At 42.8% G+C, this 20,944-nt stretch overlaps 1 protein-coding gene across 1 annotated transcript; it reads right to left on the reverse strand.

The window, feature by feature from the left end:
- Nucleotides 1–1,130: 1,130 nt before the first annotated feature.
- On the reverse strand, nucleotides 1,131–19,330 carry LOC149280170 (tetratricopeptide repeat protein 17-like). The gene is made up of 24 exons (XM_089500744.1): nucleotides 19,094–19,330; nucleotides 15,757–15,846; nucleotides 15,465–15,634; nucleotides 15,220–15,331; nucleotides 14,089–14,220; nucleotides 13,493–13,602; nucleotides 12,999–13,146; nucleotides 12,761–12,900; nucleotides 12,171–12,331; nucleotides 11,777–11,889; nucleotides 11,053–11,190; nucleotides 10,796–10,911; nucleotides 10,379–10,547; nucleotides 9,690–9,767; nucleotides 8,753–8,977; nucleotides 8,247–8,433; nucleotides 3,964–4,217; nucleotides 3,559–3,721; nucleotides 3,045–3,165; nucleotides 2,680–2,839; nucleotides 2,347–2,430; nucleotides 1,786–1,905; nucleotides 1,479–1,622; nucleotides 1,131–1,262 (listed from the first exon to the last, which is right to left on the reverse strand). The coding sequence occupies exons 1-24, from the start codon at nucleotides 19,328–19,330 to the stop codon at nucleotides 1,131–1,133; spliced, it is 3,504 nt and encodes a 1,167-aa protein (XP_089356870.1).
- Between the last annotated feature and the right edge of the window lie 1,614 nt (nucleotides 19,331–20,944).

Consider the following 20,944-nt stretch of genomic DNA (forward strand, 5'->3'; position numbering starts at 1 on the left):
CGAGCCAACAAAGGAGATGGCTGGTGTTGAGTATCCCATCCACACACGTGGCTGAGCAGGAGGTGCAAAAGTTGGGGGTAAAAATCCCTTTATGCATTTACAAAAAATAATCAGATATACTGTATTAAAGTGCACTGTACCTTTAAACAATCAGAATGATAAATAAGATTCTCTTATCGCTGCAGAGTCTTCAATTTTAACTTTTCCGGATATTTCAGCCTTTATTCTGCTAACGTTGCCTGCTACGTCTTCTCATCTTAACTTAAAATAGAAGGAGAACCCTGGTCATGACACAAGACCTGCGGTTTTATATACCGGGGACCACATCAGCCAGGAAGCAGCAGAGATGAGATAGTCCCTGTGGCGCACCTAGGATCACTTAGAGTAGTCACTAAATTTAACTCACGCGAAACCTGACCCAACTCCAAGCAGTTCCCTTTGGCATTGGAGACCATGATGAGGTCAATCACATCGGTGACAAGCCGTGCTGAGCATTAATGCACCGCTAACGGACAGAATCAAACTTACCAGTGCTTGAAATATTGCCCCCCGAATAGTCACAGACCCCGCGGCGATCTATCCAACTGGACACGAGACGGTGGAATTCTTATCTCGCGCCCTGCTTGGAAGTGACACGCCAGGCGCGAAATTACCAGGCGGAAGGTGTTATCTTGTATGCATCTAAACTATAAATCAGACGCTTAACATTATCTCTTGATGTGAGGTATCTAACCGGTAGGTGTCTTGTACCTCGCTACTAAAACGCGTATGAAATCCATGAAAACAAGAGGAACGCGTCCTTTCTGGTGTTACGACGGTCCGTGGTGCATCACGATGGCATAATGGTGCAGAGTGCTTCGCGGGAAAATGAAAACACTGCACGTACGTTAATGGCAGCATGGATATTTATTAAAGATCGCCCCGCCACCTCCCGCCCCAGATCTCACTTTCCATATAACAGGAGTTTACTTTGTTAATATTTAATCAGAAACCCACATATTCCTTTATCAGGTACGAGTAAAAACAATTACACCCTTCTTTACTCATCCACATCCCGTTGGTCTGCAGACTTTAAATAGTTGAGTTGAATGAGGTAAAAAAGCTCAATGTGCTATACGCTGCGGGTGGCGCTAAGGGGCGCGTCTCCCCTTTTTTAACAGTAGATGGCATTGGATGGCACGGATCCTGTCCTTTGCCGGGGCAAATTCCGGCTGCAGCTTAAGAGTGGACTCGTACCATCTCATGGCTTTTTCATACTCTTCCTAAATGGGGAAAAAAGAGACATGTGAGATCAAAGCGCACACGGACTGCTATATGAGTAACATGAACACTGGCTGGAGTGAGAAGGGTTAAGTAATGCTTGTACCCCAACAGGTATGTTAGGGTACAGTGTTAACCCCCCCCCCCCCCCCCCGGGGACCATCTGTATAATGGCAGATAAGAGAGAAGGACTGAACAGGAACGCAATACACTCTTACCATTGCTACGTAAACATTGGCCAAGGTGAAGTGATTCACCACAAAATGAGGAGCGATCTCTACTGCCATCGTGGCAACTATGATGGCATCATTCCAGAGTTTGGCATTGTGGAAGATGTTGGCCAAACTGATGAGAGGCACATCCTGGGAATTCAGAAATGACACAATCAGAACGGAAGCAAGCGTTGAAAGAGGCCTTTAACTAGAGAGAACTAAGCATAAACCACATTAAAACTCCGCCCCCGAGGAGCAGCTGGTTGGACTATATCTAGAATAGAGAGCAATAGTCCAGGAAATGGCTAAATACCTTCATATGGTGAGGGGCATAATGTAGAGCATGGCGTAAGCAGTCAATGGCTTTCTTCCCCTGTCCCTTAACCCTCCAGTACAAGGCAGCCATACTAGATAAAACCCACGATGTCTGGTTCTAGTGAGGGAGAAAAATAAACGGGTAAATAAAATCGAGAACTCACACACTGACTGTCAGATTTACACGCAGAAACTGTCACTGAGAGCGGCTATTAAAATAGAATTTCATCCAAATCCAATAAAAAAAAAATTGCAAGAGATCTGCTAAATATGTAAATGACACATCAAACTGAATGAGCAATACCTTGCATGCTTCTATGTTCGCGGTACGTCTTATAGCACCAAGGTTTATGTTTCATGCATAAATTTCACCAGCTTTCAAAATTTTCATTTAAAGGCTCTAATATATACTGCTTTTCATTTACGGACCCCGAGAAGCCCTTCACGCCATATATGGATGTTATATATATATATATATATATATATATATATATATATATATATGTTATATAATATATATATATTTATATATTTAATATCAGACACCATTAGTTCTCACCTTTTCTAGGACTTTCATTATTCGAGTCCCCACTTGCTCCAGTGACTGCGGGGGGTACTTGTCTTTTCCGAGATTCTGTAAAACCTACAAAAGCAGAAGACACTCGAGATTGTAAGCTCTTGCGAGCCGGGCTCTCTCCACCTAATGTATCGGTCTGTCGTAGTCTGTCAATTCTCTTCTTGTCAGACCCCTTGAATATATGTATTGTATTAAGTGTGGCATAAATTGTTGGTGCTATATAAATAAAAGATAATAATAATAAGACGTGCCATGTGCCATAGCACAGGTTGAAAGGACAGCAGCCTGTGGGTATGCGAGCTCTGGAGCACCTACCTCTTTGAGTTGGCTCTCTCCGGTGTAGTGTATCGCGGCACGGTTGGCAATGCCATGCAGATGGTCCATCGTGTGCATGCTGGCAGGGAAGTTGGCATTGCAGAGGGGTTCTACTCCCGGCTCCTGCAGCGGAGTGGCGAAATCCACATGTTCTGTGATGCTGAAAACAGGAACGCAGTACTATTAATAAGTGGATACTCACAATCACAAATGGAAATAGACTTTGGTATCATATTGAGTATTTGAGGCATCTCATGGTGCACTTTCTTGTTTTGAGGGCATTTGGTTACCCTATACGTATAAGACATAAGCGTTCATCGGAACTTGCAATTGAGAGATAATCAGGGTTCTGACGCTGCACTCACTCTATGTTTTTAGCAGATACCGCGAGCCAAGTGCTGGCCACTGTGGACAACTCCACTCGACGGAGCTTCAAACATTCTTCAGGGCTTGGCCATCCAAGGCTACGGTAATCGGGCCTTCTTCCTGGAAAATAAAATAACCCAAAATGCATTAAATAAAAACGCCAACAGAGAACAATACAAGCCAATGGTAAAACAATAAGGATCATGCGGCATTAGCATTAAAGTATCTTTAAAAATATTATATTAATTTTATATTTATATTAAAAATATGATTCTGCAGCTGAAGGAATGTAGTAATTTAACTGTGTAGTTTAAGGGAAAATCAAGAATCTGACAAGGGAAGGGTCCATAGAAACCTCAACGCTGGACAAGCCTCAGAAGCCTGGTGATGAATGAAGGCTCCAAAAATATTAGTTCTAGTTAGTTAAATCTTCGACAATTCTGTAGCCTCTCGATTCTGTAAACAGATACATAACACATTTATATTAGACAGACTACCCGTTTGCATGTCTACCTTGAGGGTCGGGGGCTGGTATTTTTGGGCCACTAATTTCTAGCCCTGCTTGGAAGTCATCGCTTTCTCCGTCGAGATATTCCTCTCCAGCCGAGTCTGTGTGGTCCGACGGGTGAGAACCGTCAGCTTTTGGTTTCTTCAAACGTTTTACTTGGAAAGTGATCTGCGGTACAAATAAAAACAGCCAACGCATTACAGATTGTAAAAGGATAACGGATCTGTAAACATGGACTCCGCTCTACCAAGTCTTCAACGAGACTCCAATGATTTCTACTGCCTGTTGCTACTTTCCCAGGTATGAAGGATGCTCCAAGTTCCACACAATTACAAGCTGGACAATAGTCAACTTTCCACCATCTAACCTAATAGGTCTATAAAAACATAGTTGAAAGAATAAAATGTTACCCATTCGGCCTCCTCGTCATCATCGTCACAATCACCAAAGCAGGAGCCGGACTGTCCATCTGGGTTGCCCTTCTTTAGAACCCTGATTCCCTGAAGGTCCATCCGTCGGCCCTTCAGCTCCAGAGCTCCCTCGAAGGCTTCCAGGGGCCAGGAGTTCTCAAACTCGTCGACCAGAGCCAACATTTCTTCGGACATCGGAGCTTCCCCTGCCGGCTCCTTCACCTCTGATGTGTTTGCTTCCACCAAGATGACATCTGGGAAAGGAGATAGAGAGAAAGCTACTTACTAAAACACCGGGGACAAATAAAAAATAAAAAAGGAGAGAAAAAAACAGCAAAATTTATGGAATAATCTAAGCTTATCATTACTAACCAAAACATGCAATATTACGATAAAAGCTTCTATTAGTGATGGCTTCGTAAGACGTAATGTATTTACATCTTTGACGGTACAGCCAAGGGTCAACGGCAGTCGGGAAAATGGGTCTAGACTGTCAGTGCACGAAAGAGGATTGTAACGCAAAAGGGTTAATGAAGGCATGGGGGTGTAAGGGTAAATTGTTGAGAAAAGGGTTAATATGGTGTTTTCAGTTATTCTCGGTATAAAAGTATAAGAGGAGCTTTAACCAAAAAGCGATATATTGTAGAAAGTTCTAGTGTCGTTAAACAAAGCTAACAGTCCATGAGCTCAGAACGCTGAGTTGTTGACGGAATACGGAGAACAGTAAGAGGATCCGATTTTAGTTCGTTAATAGGTTTTTGATTATGTACACAGATAAATATATACCGTATTTTATATATATATAAATTGTATATATATTGCTAAATGATATAAATATTGGGACTTTTGCAGCGATGAGGAGCCTCGGTCGGGGATCGGTGCCTGGCATTAGCCCCGACGTAAGCATAATTTATTTAATTGCTCTTTTGTTTCTTATTATTAGGCGTATGATGTATTTTGATTTGGTTAATAAACTATATGCATGAATCCATCCATTGAGTGAAAGTGTCCTCTCTGTATCCGCGAACCTGTTAACCCCTGCCTGTCCACGCAGTAGCGGGCAGCCCAGGGGTTAAAACAACTGCCCTTAGCATTACGTGAAATCGAAACCCTTCATTACAGGGTAGACAGCTTCTGCCCCCTTACAATGGGCCGCTGCCATATCTAGAATCTACCTGGTATTGTAAAGGCGTCCTATATATAGACGAGTCTGAGTGTATTTATTAGAAGAGCTCAGTAAGCTCAGTGACACTTACTTTCGAGTTGTACAGAGGAATCCTGCTCCCCTCCGCTTCCCTGCGATCCGTTGTCCTCTTGGTCATTTGAGGTCCGCGTGTAACTGCGGAAACTTTCTGCCTCGTGGGGTCCATCTTTACCGCCGGCGTGGCAGTGCCCTGAAAACACAAGACAATAATGTATATATCACATAGAACTCACAGGACTCACGTAGCGTTCACTATTCCTGTGAGTAGAAAATATTTCTAGATCGTAAGCTCCTTCGACCAGGGCCCGCCTCACCTGCAGTTTCTATAAGTCAAATTGTTATGTTACACTCTACTTGTTATGTCCTGTCCACCCATTGTACAGCACTACGGAATATGATGGCGCTATATAAAACAATAAATAATAATCATTTCCAAGTCCGTGAATTGCGTTTCTTTTATTAATACGATAGTTTCTCACATGGCAGATCTCCGATGTAAAAAGGACAGAAACGCTCCATTCCTTATTTTTTTTTTTATCTTAATTTACTCGAGAAGCCCAATTTATAAAACACCTACACCGCATTCTTAAAAGAAATAGGTTTTGCGCTAAATTGAAATACCAAGAAGAAGAAGAAGAAGAAAAAAAAAAGCATCCACAACGTGTAATCCGCGAGCCGCTGACGTGCGATTCCTTCCCGTGTTTTGCCGGCTAAAATTAGTCTGTTGTTTCCCATCAAGCGTAATTCTGAAAGCAGTGATGCGCTTTGCTGACACACTCTGCTTTCTTTCATCATCTAACAGATCCGACGGTATCACAACATCCCCGCGTTATCGCAGGAGCCGTCCCAATCAAGCCTGAGCTACGCATCGCCGGCCGCGCCGATCATCACTCGGTCCTTACGTGAACGGCGGGTGTAAGCGGTGCTGAGCACTGGAGATGGGGGCAGATTCATTAAATGAGTGATCAGATGGAGACAGGCACCAGAATACCCAGAACTGTTTAGCACAGGAGGAACAATGGCTTTAAAATCCATGACGCTGCCCCCCCCCTACGAGATCATTCACCGGAACCCACATAAAATTTCTCTCATTATTATATTATATTTGAAATATAATATATATACACACACACACACACATAAATGCATACACTCCTATTCAAAAGTTTGGGGTCACTTTTTTGTCCTTTAAAATAACATGAAATGGATCAGAAATCCAGCACAGATGGGGTTAATGCTGTAAATGACTATTGTAGCTGGAAAGGGCCTTTATCACTCCCATCACTCCTGTGTTCCAATGGCCCTTTATCACTCCCATCACTCCTGTGTTCCAATGGCACGTTGTGTTCGCTGATCCAAGTTGAAGTTTAAAAGGCTAATTGATCGACAGAAAACCCTTTTTGTAATTATGTTACAGCGAGAAATCTCCTTGTTTTCCATGAAAACAGCTCAGTGACCCCAAACTTTTGAAAGGTAGTGAATATCCAGTATAATCTGACCAATGCAACATTGATGATGTCCCTTATTGTTAGCATTAGCTTATCTTTTGGAGATTTCTGTAGGTATTTGCAGTGTTTGTTCTATACCGTGTTCCTCTAAAACCAAATTTACGCGTAAGATATATTCGGGGGCAGTAAATTCTGGGCACAACATAAGATGCCCGGGCTGCCGATTCTTAGCGCATCAGACGCCGATACCTCTATGTAAGCATTTTTTTGTGACATTATAATAATTCGATTAATAGATTTATTGGCGATTACAACCGCCGATTTTATTTTTTTCTGCTCTGTGCCAAGGCTTTGTGAGAGAGAGAGTGAGAGTGAGAGTGAGAGTGAGAGTGAGAGTGAGAGAGAGAGTGAGAGGGGCGCTGGTCTAAAAATAGCTTTCTCAATAATTAATGGGGCTCTGCCTATTGTATATGAAATGACTTTGCTTCTCCCCTGGGTGATTTCTTTCGCAGCCCTCCCCGTCTCTGGCTGCGGCTCAGCTCGTGACGCGAGAGCGCGCCGGCGACTCCGCTGTTTGGGCTCCAACACGGACGACGGATTCTAAATTTAACTCTCCCAACCCGCTCGCAGACGAGAGAGACCAGGAAATCTCATTAGAGATGCCGCGCACACGACGCTCCGCTGCTACATATAGAGAGGCAGGCCGTGCCCCGAATAATAATGACGTCCTCGGGTAGCTCGGTTGCCAGCAGAGAGCACTGCGACAGAGAGACAGAGAGAGCGAAGAAGAGTGTGTGTGTGTGTGGGGGCACGGTGGGCGATATATACGGGATATTGCGCCGTATTTTAGGAGCTCATCAGGTTTCTCTCGAGATATTGGCTTAAAAATGTTTTGTTTTTTTTTTGGGGGGGGGATACCCCCCCATAATTACAATTGTCACTTTGGGACCAAAAACCAGTCTGGGTATCCATGTTAATTTATTCATTACTGGGTCACTGGATATCCATGACACCCCCTTTCATACAGGCCACCAGGTGATGGTACCTTTACATTCAACAAAAACTTTTTAATTACCCATAATAATAAATAATAATAATAATAAAAAAAAACACATCCATGGTAAAAAGTATATGAGTTCCGAAAAAAATAGCTTGCAGCACACAGCGTTTTCGGCTTTTGAGTTACACCCCATTATTGGTCACTACTGCGTCTTTTTTGGCATCACCCCCTAATACCCCAAAATCAGCATCTCTACATGGATCGAATAGTAGCAAAAAAAATCAACTTGATGCTCAGAGGATACATTAAAGAAGCTAAGAGAACCATTTGTAAGAGCAATGAGAGTATTAAGATGTCTAGAAGTGCTAGAAAGTGTTGTGTGGACACCCCTGATTAAAGCTACCAGTCATCAAACCATTACCGCCATGAATCAAGACTATATCAAGCCGTTATTTTTCCGCAGGATCTGGAGCGATCCATTTGGTTGACTTGATCAACCCATAGAAACCAGAGGCCAAACAGTACATATGCTAAAGGAGAAGTATTGGAAATAAACAAGTTCTATAAAATAATATAATCAGTAGGGAGTCCATGAGGTTCCGGTGAGGACAAAGAAATGCCGGAATCTTACCGCTGCACGTAGCCGAGCTGACGTTGTACAGGAATGGGTACAGCTGCAAGCAGCGGATCATCTGTAAACTGCCCTCGCATTCGGGGCACGGTGTTTTGAGGTCCAGTGCTGCGCGGAAGACGTGAAGAGCCCCCGTCAGGTTCTTGAGAGATAAGTAGCTGTTTCCTAGGCTCAGTAGTGTTATCGGCTGCGGAAAAAAAAATGCAACCAATTAAAATACAGATCAAAAGGAGATGGGCGATCCCCGAAGCTGCTGATGCTACAAATGTAAGAAAAAAAAAAAAAAAATCCAAGAAAAAAATTGGGCATCTAAGTTGCATAATTGCTTTCTGAATAAACCAATAAGAACTCTATACCTTTTATTTCTTAGGACAACAATATTTTTAAAGTGTTCCCCTAAAGAAGTAATTTATTGACCTGTCCCCTGCAATGTAAATAAAAGGAACTTAATAAACCGCACGGATAGTTAGTTAAAGCCGGCCCGGAAGGGTAAGAGAAACACCTACCTCTTTTTGATCTATAGACCCTGCCTGTAGCAGCAGCTTACTGGCCTCAGCGTGGAGCCCGCGGTGCATCAGTAAGTTGGCCAAGTTGACCAGAGGAATGTGTTGGTTCTGGAGCGGCGAGAGGTTCAATGCTCTGCGCAGACACACGAGCGCCTGGGTAGAGTTTCCCACTGCGCGCCAGAACAGAGCAGCTTCGTTTAGAACGGACCACAGTGGACCGGACGGCTGGAATAAGATTAGGTTTAAAGAAGAATTTGGAATTCTACATTATAGACGAACACAAGGTGTGAATAAAGAGGATGCACAGACACAGCATAGCATGCAAAATAAAGAATAGTTTATGCAATTGGTTATTAATATTATACAGTACTTTATTTACTGTGGCTCGGTGTAAATTTTACATTTGTATACATTCTCACCAAGAAATCATCCGCATGCCTTTATTCATTCCTATACATAGACCACAATTAGGCAGCTTTAATGCTAGGAACAAGTGCTCTCGAACATGTGATATAGCTATTAGAGGGTCTTCTGTGGAATGCCGGCGTACCCTATGACAGGTCCGATAGGATTCCTAAAATTCACATATTGCCCATATATATATATATATATATATATATATATATATATATATATATATATATATATATATATATATATATATATATATATATATATATATATATATATATATATATATATATATATATATATATATATATATATATATATATATATATATATATATATATATATAGTAAGAATTATACCCTAACTGTGAATGTAAAGGGATATAAAAACTCATGATTACAAGGGCAAGGTCTCTTTCTCCCATCACTACTGTATGTATCCTACTTTGTTCTACCAAATAAACCTGTTTAAGAAGATTTCAGAAGTTTAGATATTTATGACAAATGAATGTCTAACAAATACTCACCTGGGTAAGGGAGTGACAGAGAGAGGCTCCAACTTCGTCTTCTGAAACACTGAGGTTATTGAACTGGGACAGCAAAATCTAAGACGAAAATAAAACCATTTCCAACATTGTAAGAAAAAAAAAAGGCATATCTATTACTACATACAAAGCGGGTTGTGTGCTTAATACAACTTTGGTGTGACATAAATAGTAGAAAAATGGCATCTTAAGTATTAAAAAATATTCTAAATCTAGTCAAACAGAAAAACACAAAGTGCGGTATGTTTTTATAAAAAAAAAAAATGATATTCAGATAGATGCGGGTAAAGAGTTCAGTGCTCTGTACAGAATATGAATCTCATGGGTTTTTTTTAATAAAAACATAGGGCACAATATTTTATTTGTGTGTCAACTTTATTCGTATTTGGAATATTGTTTGTATGCATTTATATTTGCTGGTTGAGACACCAAAGGGAAGCTGCAGCTGGTACGCATTTTCGATGGCACTTTTAACGGGTATAATTAACACATGTAAAAAAAACAAAACAAAACAATTTCTTCAATACAAAATAATAATATGAACAGAATGTGTATATGTACGAGTAATATATAGTCAAACACAAATTAGGATGTTCCAAAACTGTCCCATCAGCGAGCGTTGCTATTGTATAAACCCATAATAAGCATGGTAGGGAAGCGGCTGTATTCACCTGCTTTGCGTACTTGTCCGGCTTGATCTGCTGCAGCTCCAGTCGGGTCTCCAGCTCCACCAGAAGCTGGTGCGGAGTCTCGTTTTTGCGCACATCGCCGGCCGACGCACAGTCCGGCCTCTGAATGTCACCAGCGGCATCGATCTGCTTCGAGATGTGTGGCGTGACTCTACGGGACGGAGGAAGGAACGTTATACTAACGAAGCACGCAACGTGTTTATCTACGCAGAAACTATCCCATGATTTTATCTGGGAAGCCCAAAGTAAAGGCAGATTAACAAAAGGTATCCATCTTGCCTTTACAAAACTACACGACCCCTACGGAGAGCAGAGCACAAGTGGGACACACGTTGGGTATAAATGATGGAGTGGCTTCGCGGGGAAAGGCTGGAGTTATGGTGTAACAAGCAGACTCACCTCACGGAGGGTTGTTCACGAGGTAGGTGATAGGTTGGAAGATCTTCAGGCGAAGGGACTGCTGGGAACGTATTGGCACAGTCTTCCTTTTTGGGCCACAGCTTGTTCAGGTCTTCCTGATGATTAAGAACGTACCATATTACAAGTGGATGACGGGATACGTAGTCTAACAATCAATCATATTATCATGCCTATAAACATATAACATATGGACGTCAGGCTTGTGCGAAGACTATGAACATTAGGGTTTTGCTTACAGAGACAGCGCTGGGGTCCATGTCCCACACTTTGTACGTGGAACGCGGCACCGGGGTGCGCTGCTGAAGGCTGCTCTGATTGGCCTGCAGTTCCAGATTCACGGACATCATGTGGGCAGAAGAGGTGTCTTCACCGAACTAGAAAGACAGAAGGGAGACTAAGCTGAAAATCCAGACCGAGAATCAGATCAGCACAAGGATTGCAGGTTTTTTTAAAAAATTATCTAAACATAAGCCTTTGAACCCTTTTTATATTTTTTTCTTCCCTTATTCGACTAATGTAAGCGACCGGTTAATGCGACTGTTTAGATCGGCCCACAATAGAACAGCTCTCTTAAGGCTCTCTATGATCGGTGACAACGTCGGGACATAAGAGGTCTTCCTCTGTATTCCCCTCTGAAAGCATCATGGTGAATCCCTACTGATATACAAAGATATATATAATGTAGCGCAGGCCAGGCCGGGTTCCTCAGGAAATGTTACTGAGCAATATGTCTGGAATAACGGCTTCCTATATGGGGCAGAAAGCGTAGGAAATGCGTTCCTTTCTCCCGTAAGAATCCTGAAAAGCCATTAAGAATTTTTTTTTTTTGCAAGATCTAATACACCTCAAACCTTTCAGATGAAGCAAACTCTGACCACAAATATCCCCCATGTGCACCAAATATTCAAACACTACCCTCCATAAGGGGTTCACTTTAAATATAGCTTTGGTTCCACTTACCAAGACTTGCTCCACATTCTCGAAGATGTCCCCTCTGTGATAGCGCACCGGCAGGTCCCACGGACAGTGCAGGCGCTGCTTCTGGTTACTCATACGACATATCTGATGGTTTCCTATCCGTGCAAAAAAATATCAACAGGTGATCCAGCGACAGAGCGGAAACTCAAAGTAAAATGATTCTAGAACGATATAGAACAGAACTGTACGGAAAGCGGACCTGTAACGTAAACATGACCCTTTATGACACATTATAGTTTTTTTGGCTGTGTTTGAGTGTGTTTGGTATATGTTGCCCCAAAACACTATAAATACCCCACAATGTGCTGTAGGAGAGCCCCTGTTACAAAGAGTAAACCTGTACGCGACGTATGAGCTGTGTTATCATCTGTGTTACCCAGTTGCGACTCTTTGGCCATTTGTGTCTCGTGGATGATGTTGCGCAGGATTTGCTCTTCCTGGATCAGCTTGTGCTTCTCCAGGACTTCTTGCTGTCGGAGGTAATGGTCATGCTGCTTCTGGTACTCTTTCAGCTCATTCAGAGTTCTCTGGAGCGATCTTCGAATACACAAACAGGAGATAAACATCCAAAGACTCGGTATTTAGGCCCATCCTGGGAAGACTAAGCTGGCAACCTGCTTCAATTCAGGGCACCAGGTGCCTGACTCTATATAAGGGTACCAGAAGGTGGGGACACAGGGGCGCTCACAACAGATCTGATTGGATATCGCTACTTTTTTGGAATTAAAATATAAATTATAAATCATGATAGAGAGCTCGACCGGACAGGGATCTCTTGTTCTAATCTTTGCGTACCTACTGCTTCCATTATTTTAATGTATATTACACATATATGTATTTCCACTGCATACCTATTAAATTATAAAGTATACCAGCAGGCGCCACATGGTTAGAAATATGTATAATATAGCCAATATCTGCCTCTTTAAACCCCCAGTACCTTCTCATCGCAGGCTATGTTCTTACCTGTGCTGCGCCTCGAGTTTCTGTTCCAGTCTCTGCTGACATAACACGGCGTGCTTTCTCTTAACGGCCTGCTCGAGGCCGGGCTTCGCTTGTAAAGCCCGATCGTAGCAGAGCACGGAATGATTGTACTCTCCCAGCATCTACAAAAACAACAACAGTTTGTACGAAAGTTATACCCCCCCCCGCAAACGGGCATATCACGATTTTGACCGGTAAGAGCTTCGCTTTATCTACTCACGGCGTATATGTTCCCCAGCGTGTAGTGGCCGGTCAGAAAGTCAGTGGACACGTCAAGCGCCGCGTGGACCAGAATAGCAGCGTCTGCTGAGAAATGTGCTCTGTGCAAAACATTGGCCAGGTTTAACAGGGCAATGTCTTTGTTCTGCCTGCGAGGAGCAAAAAAAATGAGAAAGGTTCACGTGCAACATAAATCCCGCTGGCGGAAACGCGTTCAGATCTTGTCTAGAACTTGAGGACAGGTAAAGTCACTTGGCCAAACTAGTCTTCCCTAGCTGCTGTAACCCTTCAAACCTCACCTTGTCCTTGGTCTTCTCTTATGTTCAGGATAACCTTTTGGCTGCCCCATGCATGCTTAAAGCCCTTCAACTCGACTAACCTCTACGTCTTCTGCTGGAAGGCTTACCTATCACCCTCTCTGCGTGAAAAATGGGTTCTTTGGCCGAAAGAACCATTAAAAAAAAGTTGCCTAGACAAGTAGCAAGCTGTTCTTACCGGGTGGAGAAGTGAAGTGCCCTCATGGCACATTCCACCACATGGTACGGCTCATTCTTTATCCTCCAGTAGAAAGACGCCATGTTATACAGGACCCAGGAAGTGGTATTCTGCAACAACAGGGGAGAAAACAATACATTTTTTAAATATATTTGCAGACATTTATAAAAAATATGAAAACTGGGGCAACTGTTTTAGCATTAAGTCCATTAAAATGACCATAAAAAGACTGCAAATTCATGCAAAGTATACACAACTGTTTAAAAGTTTGGGGTCACTAAGGAATTTCCTTGTTTTGGGCAGAAAAGCAAATTTTGTCCGTGAAATAACATGAAATGGATCAGAAATCCAGCGCAGAAGGGGTTAATGCTGTAAATGATTATTGTAGCTCCCACGGCACATTGTGTTCGCTGATCCAAGTTTAAAGAGATAATTGTGTACTAAAGCCTGTGTGACATAATCAGACAGTATTGTATGGTAAATAGTTCGTAGTTATGTGACATCAGTCACGGCACGAGGAATCATGAGCCACACGAATCACATTATGGAGTAAGTTACATTTTAGGTTCTGTATGTCTAAAAGCATTGTGGGCTACCTTAAGAAGGCCATCTTGAATTCTATGGCCTATGTCTTCGACGGTCCTTCCTAGTTGTCGAGGCAGCGAATTGAAGATAGGGTCTTCTTTAGGCAATAAAGGAGCTGAGAGGTTTAGCCGCTCCTGGATGCCCTAAACAAAGCCCAAGATGCAGGAGGTTACACAAAAGGAATGATTTGAATTCTGACCAGGTTTTGGCCAGGAATCTGACATCACCGTTTGAAAGTAAAGAGTAAAAAGACCGGAAAGATTGGTATAACATATGGTGTGAGCTAGGGCCCCCCTAAAAATGGTCACAACTTTTAGCATAACTTAATCAACTGGGCTTTTTGGAGATATTTGAAATGCACATATTTACATGAGAAGATCTGGCCAAACCAGCATTGGCTGCCTGAACCAATCAACGGCAATCTTAACTTAACAAAGAGATAACTTAATGGACAGAAGTTAAATGGATCTTAAGAATAGGAAGTTTAGAGGCGGTGAACACATGCCTTTCTAATATATTATATATATATATATATATATATATATATATATATATATATATATATATATATATATATATATATATATATATATTAGACTTGTGCACCAGAACCAAAAACGATTTGGACAAAGTTTTGGTTTCGTTTCTGGTTTTGAGACGACTTCTCCCGGAGCACATCCTCCCATTGGAGGAATGGTGGAGAGGCCATCTCTGTGGCTCTGCTATTTTGCAGAAGTACTGTGAGAGGCCAGAATAACGACGACGGATTCGCAGAGAAAGAGGAGCAAGTGGAGGAGAACTGAGTGAATGAGCGTGTGAGACAGAGTGTAAGAAAACAAGTGAGAATGAAAGAATGAAACGCAAACGAAAATTTGGAGCCGTTTCATTTTGGTTTGTTTCCTCAGGGATCCCTCCTCGTTGTCCGAATTGACAAAATTAGCAAATTTCTTTAAAGTTAAAATTTGTTTGAATCCAAAAGCACAAGTCTAATTATATACACACACACACACACACACACACACACACACATTTATATGACTGTAATCTGTAAAAGCCATTATATAGGAACATTATATAAAACTGTAAAATGTTGGCTGAGAGAAAGTTTGAGGTCCACTTTAAGCATTCTAGGAGTGCGTTACCCGGAGGTGCTGAAAGGCATGGATACTGAACGGAAGCTCGATGATATTTGTGCAGTCTGGCTGAATTAAGTCGGGAGGTAAGGGACTGTGTAAATCCACATAATCTTCAGGGCTGCAACGAAACACACAAAGATCACATTAATATTTTGCCTTATTTAAAAAAAAAAGATTAGGATCTTGGTTGCCCTGAACGACCAGTAACAATGTGATAAGGAAAGTTGGTGTCGGGATACTGTATATCGTACCTGATATTCTTGCTTTCTAGGGATATGTATGTGCCGTCGTATAAATCCAGATCGCCCAAAGGCACTTTGGCTTTTATACAGTCTGGATCGTCTTTGTAGTGTCTCTGCTCCAGACCCGTGTCCCGGTCTTCATTCTCCTCAATATGGATCTTCTGTGCAACCAGGTGTTTCTGCAGCAGCCAAGGAATACACAACAGTGAGACCTGATATTGCAACACACAGTACTCTCAGCCGGACAGGCTGCTTCGTATCTGGGACATTTAGGGTTATAGAGCAGCATTCAAAATGTTACCTCCAATTCTTTGAGGTATCCAACTGTAGTCTCTTGTCTCATCAAGATCACCAGATCGTGAGGGTGCTTCAGGTTCATCGGAGAGTCCACCTGATGAGCAAAATAAAAGTCACACGGGGTAGAAATGTTTATTTACCTCCGCCTGGAGGAGCCACATCATAATTCTGGCGTTCTAGAGATACCCTTTTCAGGGTGAAGAGCGAAACGCTAGACAGGTACACAAACTCTGCTCCCGACTCCCTCTATGAAGTCCCGTGGAAATATTTTGTGTCGAGCATTAAAGGAATGGTTGCTGTTATACTTTGGAGCCTAACTCATGTATTAAAACTATCTCCATCTTGGACTTTTTTGTGGCAGGGTAATCATTTTGGAGACATCAAGTCTGTCGGCAGCCGGGACGTCAACAACAAGGGAAGAGGTCATTTACTCAGAGGAATAATAAAGCAGACCCCCCCCCAAAAAATTAAATTAAGACCCTTTAATTTCACTATAGCATACATAAAAGGTTAGCTTCACTCCTTAACCCTACAGGGTTTGCATTAGTGACAACAATAATCGCTACACATATCCCCGAAAGCAGGGAGCATAAAATAACCCGCTTGGGAGGACCTTAAAAATAGGCTGAGATCCTCATGATTTGGTTGTGACGAGGCTGCACAGGGAAATTAGCATTTATTTACGAAGTGCCAAGCGCTCTCTGGAGTTGAGCAATCAGGCAGTAATTATTAACAGGCGGAGCGGCATGGAAGCACCGTTACAGACGGCTCCGAGGTCAGCGGTAACCTCGCTCTGTGAGATGGATCGATAAGGAAAAGGCACAGAAGGTTACGGAGAGGAATTGTGCCCATTGATGGATAGAGCACCATTATTAGTCTTGTGTGCAAATGAGCAACGTGGAATGAAAGGGCTACAGAAAGCATTATCTCCCAATTTTGTCAATCTTAGACAAAAAAGCTCCATACCCTGCTGGTACATCAGACAGGTGAGGTCTATGCTCCATACCCTGCTGGTACATCAGACAGGTGAGGTCTATGCTCCATACCCTGCTGGTACATCAGACAGGTGAGGTCTATGCTCCATACCCTGCTGGTACATCAGACAGGTGAGGTCTATGCTCCATACCCTGCTGGTACATCAGACAGGTGAGGTCTATGCTCCATACCCTGCTGGTACATCAGACAGGTGAGGTCTATGCTCCATACCCTGCTGGTACATCAGACAGGTGAGGTCTATGCTCCATACCCTGCTGGTACATCAGACAGGTGAGGTCTATGCTCCATACCCTGCTGGTACTTCACACAGGTGGGATCTATGCTCCATACCCTGCTGGTACGTCAGACAGGCGAGGTCTATAACCCATACTCTGCTGGTACTTCACACAGGAGAGCTGCATTTGCAGTCATTGGCCATCCCGATGCAGCAGTGTTTTGTAGGTCAGGAGTGGAGAGGCTGAGGAGAGGGATGAGAATGGAGGAGAGGGATGAGAATGGAGGAGAGGGATGAGAATGGAGGAGAGGGGAGGAGAGGGATGAGAATGGCGAAGAAGGCTGAGAGCAGACATTCTCATTTCCAGAAGACAGAACATGAAAGCACGTTGAATTCACAACACATTTACGGGGGTTATGACCGCACAACAGAAAAGAGCACGACGCGGACTTTGCACCAGTTGTGATTGTTGATGAATGGCTTCCTGGTGAGAATACAGGGCAGCGTGTGACGTCACAGGGTATGGCTTCAGGACCCGGAACCAGGACAGACAAAGTTATACATCAAGCAACTCAGGTCATAACTCCTCACACCCACGGAATATTCTACCGACTCCCACCGCATCTAACGGCAACGCAAACCAACACAGCCGTTCCAGAACGCTACAGTAAACCGGCCATCTGAATGAATCCGGATTTGGGAAGGCATTCCCCGTTCTCTTTAATATTTTTATTAGTGATATCGCAGAAAGTCTTGACGGTAAAGCGCGTCTTTTTTGCTGATGACAGCAAAAGGGTTGATGTTCCTGGAGGGATCAGCCAAACGGCAAATGATTTAAGTAAACCGGAAAAATGGTCAGAGCTGCGGCAACCGGCGTTTAACGTGGATAAACGCAAAGTAATGCATCTGGGGCATAAAAACCCAAAGTATAGAATATCTGATACTGTCCTGACCTCAACGTGCGAGGAAAGGGACTATTTTTACAGAGCCCAGGAGATGCCGGCAGAACGCCGGGCTGTACAGGGAGAGGTATTAGCAGTAGATAGACGGAAGAGCTCGCGCTCACTTGGGAGTGTTGTGTCCAGCACCGGAGAGCGGATCTCCAGAAGGATATAGACACGGTGGAGAAAGTTCAGAGAAGGATCACAGATTACAGGATGGAATTTACCGGGAAAGGTTTAAGGATCGTAACATATATACATACATATATATATATATATATACAGCCTGGAAGAAAGACGAGACAGACGGGGGGTATGATAGAAACACTTAAATACCTAAAGGATTACACGACAAAGGAAGAGAGTTCATTTAAAAGAAGAACTAAAAGCACAACAAGAAGAAATAGTCTGAAGCCAGAGGGGCAAAGGTTTAAAAGTAACATCAGGAAACATTACTTTACTGAAAGCGTAGTGGATGTGGGGAATAGCCTTCCAGAAGTGGTAGATGTAAATAGAGTGAAGGTGTTTAAGCAAGCATGGGATAGGCATAAGGCTAAGCTACATGTAAAATAAGGCTGGGATTAATTCAGAGGTTGGGCATACGGGACGCCAAATGTTTTTTTATCAGTCGTCACTTTCTATGTTCTACTGGGTAGTTTGTTAGCGAACATCTGGGGTAAAGTGCTGGTGGTCCGTACCGGTCAAGGACCCCACGCTGACCGCTCTCACTCCCACCGGATCTAGGAGCCTGATCCCTTTCTGACCCTCTCCAGTCCCTCCCGCATGAGGTCTCTCTGTCCCTATGCCTCCGGCTCTCATCACTCTCAGCCCACACTGGCTCTCTTTTCCTACCCCCCTCACCTATCACCGTCTCTCCTTCCTTATCTGCCCTCTTCCCCCCTTCCTATTACTCAGAAACAGAATTTCATGTCAGATATTATTCTTATTCTTCGCCATGTCCATTTCTGCCTCCACTTACTTCCCTGTTACCCCACCTCTCCCCCGCCCCCATTTAACCCTTCATCTCCTACCTCCTCCCTTTCACCCTGCCCTTCCCTCACACCTCTCCATTATCGCGCCCCTCTTTCCCACATCTCTGCTCCCCCCCTCCACACCTCTCTATTTCCTTCCTAACTCTCCACACCGTCCAGTCCTCTTCCGCCTCCCCTCCTGGATTAACCCTTGCCTACCTGCTGCTGGATCTTGCCGTCCTCCGTCACTACCCAGTGTGTGGTGGCCTCGGAGGGCCGGGCGCTGCTGAGCAGGGAGAGGACCCCAATCAGGCCGCTCCATGCTCTAATAATCCGTAATGAACCGGCCGGGGACCCAGTCTCTGAGGGGCTATACGACCCGTTCCTGCTCTCCGCCATCTTTCCCGATGACGATACTTCCGCCAACACAGCCGGAAGCGGAAGAGATTCCGCCATCTTGGTAGAGGCAGACACAGCCGGGCAGCGGTACGACGCAGAGAATGCCATCAAGGAACATGTTAATGCCACAAAGTCTTCTGATGTATTGCACCCAGTGCAAGAAAGTATATCTTTTCTTCTTATTATTATAATTATAAGGCTAAATTTGATCCATAGCGTGCCAGAATAGAATTGTCAATATTTATTATAATAGTTTACAAATGCAAATCCACATAAGGTTAGTAGCTGCACTGAAGGCTAGTTTTTTGGGTAATTATTAAAAAATAAAATAATTCAACTCAAAGTGATTTCTATTCCAGGTTACAAAATACCCAGGGAGAGATGGCCATTTTAATGTGAAGCCCCTTCATGTAGTTAGAGGAAAACTACTCCAGATCAGAGCTGGAACAATTATCTAAATAAAATAAAAATTATATTTTAAAGCCTTTTCTATATTTTTAATATGAAATAAAAATGTGGTCTTTTTATTTGGCATCTATTTTGTAAAATAATCCAATCCACAAATACCAAATCTTGACTTTTTGAAGGCAAAACAAATCACTCCACGTTACAAAACAAATTTATTCCAGATCAACAAAGAATTTGACAGATTGGGAAAGAAAATTGCAAATATTTTAGAACACAACTGATTTTCATTTTTTTTTTTTTTTTACAAACATATAATTCAGTTCAAACTCTGGGAAAATAACCATATAACCATGCCTCAACATCTATTAACAGAGGAGAAGACTACGATCGTCTGGGCACAGTTTCAAATGAAAAGTACTAAAATATAATCAAATAAAACTAAATTCTCATCTTAAGCTGAGCCCAATAACTCCAAAACATGAAACATCTTCCAAAAAAGAAAAAAAATGAAAGTATTGTACTGAAATGTACCCCCCCCCCCCCGAAAATAATAAATATACCGGGGAAAAAAAGCAATGAGAGCAGAAAGCAGAAATTCATTTTTGTAAAAAAAAAAATAAAAAAAAAAAATGGACAATTTTGCATATGATTTCTAAGCAGAATCTCAAACCCTCTCAAGATGCACACCCAATATTGCCGTTGTTGTACTTCCCATGTTTAATACTTACCGGTTTCTATCGAATAAAGTATTTTGTCATTTTCTAATATTTCGCACGGTTTGGCAGATTTTAAAGGTTCAAGGACCAACGATCGCCTTTGCGGTCATTCATAATAGATCCGAGTCTTGAAGACATTTATGCAGTCTTGACGCGCAAATTAAGGGTACGCGACGCACGAATACCCAAGACTAATGGCGACGTAGACAAGCAGTGGTCTTTAAAGGGTTAACTTAGCCTGCCATAGCCGAGCGACCCGTAACCGCAGTAACTACTCAAGTTCGGACGCGAGGAGACCGCGGACATCCAGAAATTAATGCAAAACGTTCCCTGAATTTATTGGTGAACGTTCTAAAATACGCTATTATTCAAGGAGATAAAGAAATGGTAACTTATCCTAAATCTTCCAGAGCTGATATTCGATATTTCAATCTAAGCTTTTCCCGGTTAAAACACAACTTTTAGGAATTCAGACTTGAGTTTCATAGGCGCTTATCCCTGGCATGGCGGCTCCGGGAGAACTTAGATGGACTTAAAGGAAATAAGA

The sequence above is a fragment of the Sceloporus occidentalis genome, unplaced genomic scaffold (assembly GCF_023333645.1).
Source record: "Sceloporus occidentalis isolate IW3139 unplaced genomic scaffold, rSceOcc1.0.p SCAF_158, whole genome shotgun sequence".
NCBI lineage: Eukaryota > Metazoa > Chordata > Lepidosauria > Squamata > Phrynosomatidae > Sceloporus > Sceloporus occidentalis.